Source organism: Diaphorina citri, unplaced genomic scaffold (genome assembly GCF_000475195.1).
Source record: "Diaphorina citri unplaced genomic scaffold, Diaci psyllid genome assembly version 1.1 scaffold100, whole genome shotgun sequence".
NCBI lineage: Eukaryota > Metazoa > Arthropoda > Insecta > Hemiptera > Psyllidae > Diaphorina > Diaphorina citri.
In genome coordinates, this window is record NW_007377537.1 from 185,694 (window position 1) to 199,685 (window position 13,992).

The following is a 13,992-nucleotide window of genomic DNA, read 5'->3' on the forward strand; positions in this document are numbered from 1 at the left end:
GTTCAGACAACCATATAGGGAGCTAGCTAGGCTTTTCTAATAGTTATGCTATAAGAAGAATATTTTTATTTTATTTGTAACAACAATACCTAGGTACAATATTGCCAACAAATGAACAAACTTTTCAGCTGCAGCTGTACGTACATACTTCGAGCAAATTGCCCTGTACAACATATTGCATATCCTGTTCCGAATTTAAGGCGAAATATTTTTCTAACCATTGTCAGCCAACAGGCGAGTTGTGTGAAAGTCTGGCAATGCTTTCGCCCTTTTATCATTAGAAGAAAATACTGGCTTCGATATATATGGAAATTTTCGCTCTCAACTTTCAAGTCAAACTTGGGTCAATTTTGGCCAATCATATGTTTGGAATTGGTGCTTCAGTTGTAGCTTGAGAACGAGTAAAACTCTCGTTAATAAATTAATTAATTTGTGGACAATATTCTAGCTCTCAAGCGCCAGCCTACTTAGCTTAGTTGGTAGTGCGTCTGCCTTGTAAGCGCTAGGCCGCGGGTTCGATTCCCGCCCGGGGCGGATTTTATCCTGATGGGATAATGTTCGTTCTCGGAACGGCTGGCTTTCTCCTATCCTGTCTTCCTTCTCTCCTCGATTTCGGGACGATAAGACCATAGCAGTTAAAGTTCCCTCTGTCAAACCTCTTAAAAAAAAAAAAAAAAAAAAAAAAAAAAAAAAAAAAAAAAAAAAACACCCTCTGTCAAACCTCTTAAAAAAAAAGGATAGATTCACCTCATCGATCAACGGCCGCTCAACTATATTAAAGTTTTTCAAGATTTCAATTTGCTGTTTAAGGTTCAATTTTAGTCAATCAGATTTTTGTAATAGGTAGGTAATTCTGCCTTAGTATATTGCTTGATATGCTGTAAAGGGTTTACTTTTAGACCAATCAGATGGTTCTGATTGATTTAGTTATAAGAGCCAGTATTTCGTTCATAAAGAAAGATCCTTATAGTGCTAGAACCGCTTGGAGCTAAAGGTCCCCCGGGTTGTAATCAAGTTGTCAGGAGCTCCTAATATGTTTCCGATTTGATGAAATGATGAACTAATTTATTCAGGTTTACTTTAACTAATTTAGATTTTGAGTGGAGGTTTTATCTAGCAGTAAGTCATTTGATCCAGCAATTCTATCAACACTAGCACTCATAACCTAAAAATAAAAGAACGAAAGGGAAAAATAAAATTACCTACCTAAGAGAAAAAAAGTTAAGGGTGGAAATCAATTTGAATCTAATAAAGAGAAAAGTAATTTGAAAGACACTTACGAAGCCATGCTTGTCGGAGATGTTATTGGTTAACTTCAGTTTATGGAAGGAGACCACTTTCTGCATCCATTGGTCTCCAGTGGAAGGACTATCGGGGTGAATATACATTCGTTTGGGCATTTCCGGGTCGGCCTTGCCCGCTACCATCCATCGGCTGAAAGGGACACAATCAAAAATTTGTTGAAGTTTTTTTTTTTTTTAATTTGGAAAAAACTACTTCTCTCTCTTTTTTTTTTTTTTTTTTTTTTTTTTTTTTTTTTTTTTTTTTTTTTTTTTTTTTTCAAAATTTGGAAAAAACTACTTAGTCTTTAACTTAACCTGATTTTTGTTTTTGAAGATCCATCCAAACATGTGGACATTGTAAGATAGTTACTCGAAACCTATACTGTACATACATACAGAGCATTCATAAAGTCCCCCCCCCACCTTAATTTTTGAACCGATGAATTTAGAATCCTGAAATTTTGTATACAAGCCTATATTTACCTCTAGTTTCTTATAGGCTATGTGAAAATTCAGGGACTTTTTCAGGGTGGGCCCCAGGGGGGCCAACTTTAAAATCTTAAATGAGAACCCTCTACTTTTGACCTTTAATATGAAGCATCAAAAGTAGGGGGTTCTTATTTAAGATTTTAAAGTTGGCCCCCCTGTGGCCCACCCTGAAGAAGTCCCTGAATTTTCACATAGCCTATAAGAAACTAGAGGATTATATAGGCTTGCCCATTCCATGAAAAACATCTTACGGGATATAGTGGGGATGCTACGACACAGACCACACGAGTCTAATCATTGCTACGAAATGAAAACGGAAAATAGTGATACAATTATGTATCACCAACAGTCTGCCTTTTCATTGCGATTATTGTTCGCATAGATTTGGATCTATCATTATCATCATCATCATCATGGTGATGGATTTTTCTCCATATGCAACCATCGTATTCACAAACAGGAAGTACTATGGGGCGGTGAGCTCTGAACAAAATATATGCTATAGTTTTATTTTCAGGTCTTACAAAATCTCCTACCTCTATGTTTTCATTATATCGAAGTTTTTTTTCTCTTTGCTATTCAGCTGACGCGGGCTGCAGGCGGCCATGATTCTTCGCCCTGCGTTATGAGGTACAACATATGAGGAGTATTAGGTACAACATGTGAAAGGTATTATGAGGTAGGATGTGAGAGGTATAAGGTAGGATATGTGAAGAGTATTGTGAGGTAAAATCCGTGATGTGCGAGCTTCACAACAATTCATCCCCCTGCAAATGATGCGTTGACCCCTTGTGTGAGTTTTTCCTCTGTTCCTACAGTAAAGTTGTGAGAGCTGGTAGAATAGGATGCATTCTAATATGATGCTATTCTATACGAAAAAGTAATGTAATTTTGTGTTGGAAGAGCTCCTTCAGAAAGGAAGAGTTTCAGGAAAAACCTGCCACTTGGAAAAAAGGCTGTAACGAAAGCTCGTGTTTGGAAATACCTAGAACTCTAAAGAGCTCTAGAAATTTCGGACACCTGTCTGGTTGAACAAAGTTAAGTTCCAAGTCAAACGAAGTATATCTTCGTTGATTGACATTAGATGGAGCCCATAATATAGTAGGTAAGATTAAAGAATTTTGGTGGACAAAAAAGCTTACAATATGATAAACTTTCAAACGATGTCGACCGATTACAGTGTAAATGTAGGAGCGATGCAACAATCCACCCTGAACAATAAAAACTATATCAACTCACAAAACTCAATAATTACACCCTGTAAGAGCTCATAATTCAGAAAATAAAAGGTAGTTAGGGTTCGTGGGGATTGCATGTTTCGAAAAAAAAGCCTCAACAAAATGGGCAGAAGGCCACTACCCTGCAGAACGCTATGTTAGAGCTCATCTCTCTAACGAATAATCTCCTATCGAACGCAACCCTCTGCCACCTCATTAATCTCTTTTTAAACACAGTGTTAAATACTGACGGCTCTATTAAAATGAGATATCTCCATTTCAACGAAATATCCCTCCAACGAGTCGAACGCTTTTTTAATATCTACCTATCCATTTTTTCTTCTTCTCTTTTTTTCGTTCAATAATCCCATAGTGAATCTTCCCTGTTTTTTAAGTGCTCCCCCTGCTCTCCCTAGTGTAATAGACTCCGCGATTTTATCTCGCCGATAGGAATCTACCCTCCTGGAGTGAGAAGATGAGGTTAATGCTACTTTGCTTTTAAGGGAGAAATGAGTACCGCGCTTCTTTTTGGACGAAGAAGTAACTGCCCGAAGGTGGTTCGACCACGCTGAAAGGTAATTTTGGCGTTGTAGTACTTTGGACTGTCAAATTGGGACGAGTAGATCTCATTGTAAAAGTTTTGAGCGAACCAGACACCAAGGGGGGAGATTGAAAACTATGGAAGGTTCTGTCCGCGCGCCCTACGGAAGCGGAACTCTCCTAACCTTTGGTGATGGGGTAAACTTTTTGATCTACGTTGGCCAAAATCGCTTTCGTGGATTGTGATGTGAAGATCAACCCCTGCCGGTTTTTGCTGCTTGTCCACTAATTTTTGAGAATTTGTCCGCGATTTATTTTATCTCGCTGATAGGAATCTACAATCTACCCTCCTGGAGTGAGAAGATGAGGTTAATGCTACTTTGTTTTTGAGGGAGAAATGCGTACCGTGCTTCTTTTTGGACGAAGAAGTAACTGCCCGAAGGTGGTTCGACCACGCTGAAGGGTATTTTTGGCGTTGTAGTACTTTGGACTGTCCATTTGGGACGAGTAGATCTCATTGTAAAAGTTTTGAGCGAACCAGGCACCAAGGGGTGAGATTGAAAACAATGGAAGGTTCTGTCCGTGCACACCACGGAAGCGGTAATCTGTGGTGACAGGGTGACTTTCTTGATCTACGTTGACCAAAATCCCTTTCGTGAATGTCAAAATGGTCTTTGGTGTTAACTACAAGTTCGGCCATGCCTTTTCCACAAGTTTGGCCATGCCTCGGGATGAATTTCATAAGAATGGACTAACTAGAGGAATACCGGTGTATTCCAGTGATATTATTGGTTAAATAATGAATTCTGGAATAAACAAATTAAAAACATCTAGGTATGACGCTCCAAAAAATTCTGCCCGGACTGTTTCATAGGTCCCATATACCCCAGTTAGAATTATATGACTAGAGGTTAATCCGGACCCCACTGGATAAAATATCAAATTATTATCGAATTAATCATCCGAAAGTTCTTATCGTTTAACCTTGACGTAATTAATTAGTTTCCTAAATTCATTAACATGGGAGGGATTTAGGTTAGATTTTTAATTACTAATCAGCACCTTATTATCACATCCGGTTAGCCAGGTAACAATGTGTTAGGTTTTTAGTTATCTGTTTACAGTTTTCGGGACTTTAGGTATAGGTACTTGGTTATTGGGATTGTTTATACTATTTAGAGCTTTTGGGATTTTAAATTATCTTCAATCATCATGGACTTTTTCAAGAACCTCAGAGAGATTGCATATTTGTCTCGCAAAAATTGGTTTTGAAACTGTAGGGCAGCGTTGGGCTTTAGACGGAAACACAGTGTACTACCTTTACTAACACCCGACATAATGAGGCCTCTTTAGCAGAGGATTTGATCTATTGTGTGTGCCATCCTCTGATGGGAACTTTAAGGTGTAGCGTTTAACACGGACGGTAATTTTCTCATCAAAATGGCGAGGACAATACCCATAGAATTCATGAAATTGAAGAAAAACCTGATCGCAATGTTGTCAAAAATTCACATGAAATATCACTCAGAACTGTTGATGAAATGACAGTTTTTTGTGGCTTAATGCACTTAATACTTTAGAAAAGGCCTCAAGACAAGTGGTTCACAATAAAATAATTACTGCCAATAAAACAGTATTTTCTGAACATCAAATTGTTGAGCACAGTCAGTATTGTTCAATTTATATTGCTGAATCATTGGTCAAATCACATCACAGCTTTTTGTGGCTTAATGCACTTAATACTTTAGAAAAAGCCTTAAGACAAGTGGTTCACAATAAAATAATTACTGTCAATAAAACAGTATTTTCTGAACATCAAATTGTTGAGCACAGTCAGTATTGTTCAATTTATATTGCTGAATCATTGGTCAAATCACATACAGTGGACACACCCATAGAAAATTGAGAAATAACACAACGGTAATCCTTTCTTGAGTTTGCAGATTTCCTCGTCTGCAGATTTTCATAAGCATTTTGAGTTGGCGTAAGTTAGAAATTAGAGGTCCTAGAACAGATCCCTGTAGTACACCCGCACCGAATTCAAAAGTAAGATGCCCTCTCTGTATCTCTCCAGACACTAGGTTAACACTATCAGATTAAAATCTTTTATCTATTTTTCAACCTTTTCTTCGAGCCTACTTCATTTTTCGGCACCGTTTTTGTCTGGCTCTTCAATTATCGAATGCTCTGATAACTTTCGACAATGGTTCAATATTCTTCAATACTCCGTTCAAAAAGTTTCGCAGATGTCCCGCTGTTTCGGGTTACTTTGGTGGCAAGCGTATATTCCGGATCATGTTTATCTAACCCGACAGCCACCACCTTTGGTAACACCCGACTTAATGAGGCCTCTTTAGCAGAGGATTTGATCTATTGTGTGTGCCATCCTCTGATGGGAACTTTAAGGTGTAGCGTTTAACACGGAAGGTGATTTTCTCATCAAAATGGCGAGGACAATGCCCATAGAATTCATGAAATTGAAGAAAAACCTGATCGCAATGTTGTCAAAAATTCACATGAAATATCACTCAGAACTGTTGATGAAATGGTGTTTTATTGACGTCCTTTTACTTTGGTTATGATTTGGCCATTAATTATATCGGCTATTACTTTTTCTAGCTATTAATTACTATTGCGTATTGCCTATTTCATCAGACGCACTTTGTTGTAAAAGCTGCAAAATTCACTTGATTGCCGTAGGTACTGAAACTTGGCAAAAGTTAAGTCAATACTAGTCCCCGAGCAATTGAGATCAAAACTCATCAAACTATATTCCACTTCATCAAAAGATTAGGAAAACTTCCAAAAGAGAGAAAAACAATTTTATTATGTACATAATACTCTAACTAATAATAATCAACGTTTGATAAATAAAATCGAAGTCTCATTTGTTGACATTCGCACATTGAAATACGAGTCGAAAACATAAACGAAACCAACCTAAACCACAATACCACCGGACACATCTCAATCTCAAGTGTATTGAATCCCGGGCGACACTTCCAGCTCAGTTGTCACACACATTGATAAAGTCTTCGGTAAATATCCCGAAAGTGTTGTTTGCTACCCATTTAGCGGCGTTTATCATCTTCCCTTTGTTTATTAACAAGAAAGGTGGGTATATGTTCACAAGGTATAAACAGAAGGGCCTAGATACCCTCCTGTTTGTCGGAGTCTATCAAAAGGATCGTCTATCTATCTCTATGTTCGCACACCTAGAACAAAATGTGAGTAACTCAAAATTTTCGAAAAATGCGATTTTAACTGATTCCAGCAATTCAAATACGCGCGCTTTTTCTGTGAAGATCCCATGAAAAACGTCGGAGTCTATCAAAAGGATCGTCTATCTATCTCTATGTTGGAATAATCTTTTGCATGAGTTGTCGGGTGTCGCCAGGAAGATTATTTTCTCTCGAGGATCTACTGGGGAGGATGTGAATCTTGTTAGAAGGTTTTGTGCGATCTGCATACAGGGTTTCATTGAGAAACAAATTATTTCTTTACATAATATATTATAATGTACCAAATATAGGTAAAACTGACAGTTTTTTGTGGCTTAATGCACTTAATACTTTAGAAAAGGCCTCAAGACAAGTGGTTCACAATAAAATAATTACTGCCAATAAAACAGTATTTTCTGAACATCAAATTGTTGAGCACAGTCAGTATTGTTCAATTTATATTGGTGTCAATAAAGCAGTATTTTCTGAATATCAAATTGTTGAGCACAATCAGTATTGTTCAATTTATATTGCTGAATCATTAGTCAAATCACATACAGTGGACACACCCATAGAAAATGGAGAAATAACACAACGGTAATCCTTTCTTGAGTTTGCAGATTTCCTCGTCTGCAGATTTTCATAAGCATTTTGAGTTCGCGTAAGTTAGAAATCAGAGGTCCTAGAACAGATGCCCACCCTGAAAAAGTCCCTGAATTTTTACATAGCCTATAAGAAACTAGAGGTAAATATAGGCTTGAATACAAAATTTCAGGATTCTAAATTCATCGGTTCAAAAATAAGGGTGGGGGGGGACTTTATGAATGCACTGTATGTAAAATACATAGAAGGAACTTGAAATACTTGAATCCATCATTGCACCACGTCCACCATTGCTTGCTTAAACCCATATTTGTAAACAGAACAAAATATTGGCTCTCAAGTAGAACTGAAGTATCCATTCCAAAATTTCTAAACTACAAACACTTGATTGGCCAAAAAGCCCAAATTGACTTCAGTTTACTTGAAAGCGAGAATTTTTGTTCATAAGCACGGGGGTAAGTCCTCACGAGGTCCTACTTAGAAGCCAGGTAAACAAACCCATTAATTTGCAACCACACACATGATTTCTGAAGGAAAATTAAATCAGGGTGACTTTTTTGACATTTTTACAATACTTACATAATAAATGTCAAAATTTGTATGTTAGTAAGGTGCAAAATAAAAATACCCACTCAAATAAAAGTGGTACTTAACTAATTATTTTTTTAATTAAAAAATATTTTAAAAGAAAAATGACAAGGCATGCAAAAGCTTTGAAAAAAATGATACTGAGAACATGATTTTCCAATCATCTAAATTTTGAGCGTAATTGAAATTGTTTTTGGTTCCGAATTCCTTGAAAATATTAATTTTATCAATAGGTAAAACAATCCAAATAAGGTGTGAAACAATTTGGGGAAAGCATTGAAAAGCTAAAATGCCATACAAAATGAAAGCATCATAAATGAAGCAAAATATAACTGTTGAAATAAAAGTTGAAAAAATTCAAAGGCAATGCTATTAATCATGTTCTCCAAATGATGAACAAAAAGACCAAATATATTTGATTCTGAATTTCAATCATTCAAGAGAAGAAAATTGATTTTGATATGATTTCCATTGAGTGTTGGTGAATATTTTCGACATTACTTTTCAACTAAGATCCAAATTATTATACAGAGTGTAGAATCCTTCATTGTTTTGTTAAAAATGTAACGAACTATCATGAACAAATAGAAGTGTTCACTTTATCGTTCTAGATACCTATAAAACAAATATCTTTAGGTGAATATTTTCGACATTACTTTTCATGTAAGATTCAAATTATTATACAGAGTGTAGAATCCTTTATTGTTTTGTTAAAAATGTAACGAACTATCATGAACAAATAGAAGTGTTCACTTTATCGTTCTAGATACCTATAAAACAAATATCTTTAACTGATACCTAGATCATAACTTGGTTTATTGTATTTTTTTACATTGATGATTAAGTTGTTTCTATCGAGAAGTAGGAGTTGGTTAGCTATCATGGAAATAATTATAGGTTTGGTGTTAAAGAAATGGTTTCAACAACCTACAGTGTTGAAATACACAAATACTCTTCTATCGTTGACTTGGATGTAAATTATATTCCATTGAAGCATTGACTAGACATTTCTTAATGTCAAAAGTTACAATTGCTTTTATTTAATTTGTAAAACCACCCATTTGCTTTCCATGTCAAATGAGATTAAGAAATATTTACCTACAATGTTCATTAGAATTATTATTGACAATGGGATGTTTTTGTTATTTTGTATTTGGTTTCGACAAAGTATAACTTCTAGATAAAATTGGATGTTCTTTCCCGAAGAGATTATTAGACGCCTAAAATTTGTACAAATAAATGAACATCATGCAGAGAAACCTGGCTTTTACACTCTGTATAATTGATACTTTCATCAATACTTACTTCTTTGCAAATCAAAATTCATGCAACTAAAAAGGAAATCGTTCTCAGAAAAATTCAAAAGAGGATTCATCAGCAGTATCACTATTTTACAAGTCTTCTTGCCACATCAGTTTAACATTAAATTGAAAGATATTGTGGGAGATGTTTCTAACCTGTTGTGGAATTTGTATCGACAGTCATCAGCGGCGACTATGTCCATTAGGAGAATATATTTAGCCTTTTTGTCTAGACCCATTACCCTTACTTTGTATGCGGGAAACATGCGCCTACGAAAAATAAAAAAGAAAACACAAAAAAACTCAAAGAAATGATAAAACGTGTAAAAGCAGAGAGAGGAGGAGGAGTTGAGAGAAAAATGTTTGAGACAATAACAAAAATTCATTTGAACAAAAAAGAAAACCGATTGTAAGATCTTTAAGTTAAATTATTTTAATTTACTTCTGATTTTGATCCATTTAAGGAAAACAAAGAAAATGAGCAACAAAAGATAGGTACTGAAACTTGACAAAAGTTAAGTCAATACTAGTCCCCGAGCAATTGAGATCAAAACTCATCAAACTATAATCCACTTCATCAAAAGATTAGGAAAACTTCCAAAAGAGAGAAAAACAATTATGTACATAATACTCTAACTAATAATAATCAACGTTTGATAAATAAAATCGAAGTCTCATTTGTTGACATTCCCATTGAAATACGAGTCGAAAACATAAACGAAACCAACCTAAACCACAATACCACCGGACACATCTCAATCTCAAGTGTATTGAATCCCGAAAGTCTCATTTGTTGACATTCGCATTGAAATACGAGTCGAAAACATAAACGAAACCAACCTAAACCACAATACCACCGGACACATCTCAATCTCAAGTGTATTGAATCCCAAATAAATATGACGAAAAATTCAAGTGGTAGGTTTATTTTGATTGAAAAAGTTCCATCAGTTCACAGGAACAACCCATTGAATTTCACTGAGATTCGAACTCAGTGCCTACCTGCGATTTTCTAAGTCACTAGAAAACCTGCATATTGGCTAGAAAAATAAATGACAGTAAAAGTACACAAATTATGCAGCAGTTATGGGAAACTGCAATATAATTATTTATTCAGCATATATACCTAGCTCATTCATTTTAGAGATAAACAATTTTAGCACCAAATTTAAAACTAAGTTAATTAGTCTAAATGCGGTGTTGTCACCTGTGCAATGCTGTGTTGTTAGATTTCTCGGCAAAAAAAAAGGCAAAACAACAATGAAAAAAAAAACAATTTTTCACCGTTCCTTTCCATCTCAAACACTTTTCCCCCCATTTCCTCCTCAAGGAGAAACATAAGGATCAAATATAGAACTTAAAAGCTAAAGGGACCGTCTCTAACCTGTTGTGGAACTTATAACGGAAGTCATCCGAGGCTACTATATCTAAGAGGAGAATATATTTGGCCTTGGCGTCGAGCCCAGACACGCGAAATTTCATCTGGGGGAACATTTGCCTGCGAAAGTCGAATCAAAAGTTCATCACATTGAAAAAAAGCTGCTGGGGTGACCTTAGGGAGGGCGTTGATCAAAATTGACAAACCACTTGACTTGAAAAAAAGCTTAAAAACTTAAAAAGAAAAAAAAAAATAGACACATCACTTAAATTTATTAAAACTACCAATTTTCGGTTCTTGGTTGAACTGAAATCGTTGGGAAATTAAGGCAAAGCAGGCATCTTATTTCAAGGTCTAACAATAATGGTGCCCAGAAAATTGTCTTGGAAAAAAATAAATATGACGAACAATTCAAGTGGTAGGTTTATTTTGATTGAAAAAGTTCCATCAGTTCACAGGAACAAGCCATTGAATTTCACTGAGATTCGAACTCAGTGCCTACCTACGATTTTCAAAGTCACTAGAAAACCTGCATATTGGCTAGAAAAATAAATGACAGTAAAAGTACACAAATTATCCAGCAGTTATGGGAAACTGCAATAAGTTCCTGAATTGGAATTAAATTTTGTCCTAGACCTTAATAGTTAATTTCCTAAAACCTGAATAAACATGTGATCAAATTGAATATTAGATTGACAAATTCATATTTATGGAAATTAATGTGAATATGACAGTTATAATTGTAATTTTCAAAAGAAAAATGACAAAAGAAATCAAATTCCTGAATTAAATTAAATTTTGTCGACCTTAATAGTTAAGTTCCTAAAACCTGAATAAACATGTGATTAAATTGAATATTAGATTGACAAATTCATATTTATGGAAATTAATGTGGATATGACAGTTATAATTGGGAATTAAATTTTGTCCTAGACCTTAATAGTTAAGTTCCTGAAACCTGAATAAACATGTGATTAAATTGAATATTAGATTGACAAATTCATATTTATGGAAATTAATGTGGATATGACAGTTATAATTGTAATTTTCAAAAGGAAAATGACAAAATAAATCAAATCAAAGTTCTAACAATTTACCGGATGACAATATTAGTTATAAGTAAATATGGACATTATATATGGATAGAAAGACAGTTTTTAAAATGACAGGTCTGTGAGTACTTGGTTTGATAGCAATAATTTTGAATCAATTTTAAAATCAGTTGGAAAATTAAATGAAAATTTCTAATAGCCCTCGGATACAAAAAATTGGCTTCGGAAACCTCCAAAAATGTTTTACAATGAAAAAATAAAAGCTCATTTCATTTTTCCATTTTTTAAAAACTGTGCTAAAGAGGAACAAAAAACAAAATGAAGGATTTCGAATTCTAACAATTTACCGGATGACAATATTAGTTGTAAGTAAATATGGACATCATAATACCTATATGGATAGAAAGACAGTTTTCAAAATGACAGGTCTGTGAGTACTTGGTTTGATAGCAATAATTTTGAATCAATTTTAAAATCAGTTGTAAAATTAAATGAAAATTTCTAATAGCCCTCGAATACAAAAAATTGGCTTCGAAAACCTCCAAAAATGTTTTACATCAATGAAAAAATAAAAGCTCATTTCATTTTTCCATTTTTTAAAAACTGTGCTAAAGAGGAACAAAAAACAAAATGAAGGATTTCGAATTTTGACCCATCTCGCGTTCTCCCCTCAAAAAAATAATTTGCACTTTCAATTCCCATCGACGCTTTTGTTTACAGAACTTTTTGAATATTTGCTACGAACGAGGGGTGCGTTAGGGCAACTCGTCTAATGATTAGTGTTTCTACTATTTGTTCCTTTAGTTTGTTTGTTTGTTTATTTGTTTGTTTCATTGTCTGTTTGTTTCCTCGTTTAGTTGTTTCACCACAACTCGAACGAACCGTTTGTCCGATTTTTATGATAGGTATTTGCAAAAAAAAAAAAAAGTTCAACTCATATTTTCAAACCTAATGTAGGTAGTACAGACATCGCTTCTAATTTAGAAATTTCGCTAACTCGAATGCGTTAGGGCAACTCGTCTAATGATTAGTGTTTCTACTATTTGTTCCTTTAGTTTGTTTGTTTGTTTGTTTGTTTGTTTGTTTCATAATCATTGTCTGTTTGTTTCTTCGTTTAGTTGTTTCACCACAACTCGAACGAACCGTTTGTCCGATTTTGATGATATTTGCAAAAGAAAAAAAAAGTTCAACTCATATTTTCAAACCTATGTAGGTAGTACAGACATCGCTTCTAATTTAGCAATTTCGCTAACTCGAATCTAGACTATTGAAAATTTACATCTCCACCAATTTGTGTGTTCTCATCCTAAATATATCTTGGATTTCATGATAATGATGAGTTAATGCTTGCGTCTCTTCTCGCCCATTCCATGAAAAACATCTTACGGGATATAGTGGGGCTGCTACGACACAGACCACACAAGTCTAATCATTGCTAGATTGCTACGAAATGAAAACGGAAAATAGTGATACAATTATGCATCACCAACAGTCTGCCTTTTCATTGCGATTATTGTTCGCATAGATTTGGATCTATCATTATCATCATCATCATGGTGATGGATTTTTCTCCATATGCAACCATCGTATTCACAAACAGGAAGTACTATGGGGCAGTGAGCTCTGAACAAAATATATGCTATAGTTTTATTTTCAGGTCTTACAAAATCTCCTACCTCTATGTTTTCATTATATCGAAGTTTTTTTTCTCTTTGCTATTCAGCTGACGCGGGCTGCAGGCGGCCATGATTCTTCGCCCTGCGTTATGAGGTACAACATATGAGGAGTATTAGGTACAACATGTGAAAGGTATTATGAGGTAGGATGTGAGAGGTATAAGGTAGGATATGTGAAGAGTATTGTGAGGTAAAATCCGTGATGTGCGAGCTTCACAACAATTCATCCCCCTGCAAATGATGCGTTGACCCCTTGTGCGAGTTATTCCTCTGTTCCTACTGTAAAGTTGTGAGAGCTGGTAATATAGGATGCATTCTAATATGATGCTATTCTATACTAATTTTGTGTTGGAAGAGCTCCTTCAGAAAGGAAGAGTTTCAGGAAAAACCTGCCACTTGGAAAAAAAGGCTGTAACGAAAGCTCGTGTTTGGAAATACCTAGAACTCTAAAGAGATCTAGAAATTTCGGACACCTGTCTGGTTGAACAAAGTTAAGTTCCAAGTCAAACGAAGTATATCTTCGTTGATTGACATTAGATGGAGCCCATAATATAGTAGGTAAGATTAAAGAATTTTGGTGGACAAAAAAGCTTACGATATGATAAACTTTCAAACGATGTTGACCGATTACAGTGTAAATGTAG

General features: G+C 35.1%; 1 protein-coding gene across 3 annotated transcripts in view; it reads right to left on the minus strand.

Annotated features, from left to right (window-relative positions):
- Window positions 1-1,154: 1,154 nt before the first annotated feature.
- The window catches only part of LOC103524475 (optomotor-blind protein-like), a 68,531-nt gene continuing 55,693 nt past the window's right edge, over window positions 1,155-13,992 (minus strand). Inside the window, exons 2-3 of one of the 3 annotated variants that reach the window (XM_026819878.1) lie at window positions 10,627-10,740; window positions 1,155-1,434 (exon numbers count right to left, since the gene is read on the minus strand). In XM_026819878.1, coding sequence (XP_026675679.1) covers window positions 1,203-1,434; window positions 10,627-10,740 — 346 coding nt within the window. In that variant the 3' untranslated portion in view covers window positions 1,155-1,202. Of the gene's footprint in view, window positions 1,435-9,398; window positions 9,513-10,626; window positions 10,741-13,992 lie in introns of all 3 variants that reach the window. The other 2 variants (XM_026819876.1, XM_026819877.1) reach the window with 2 other exon arrangements.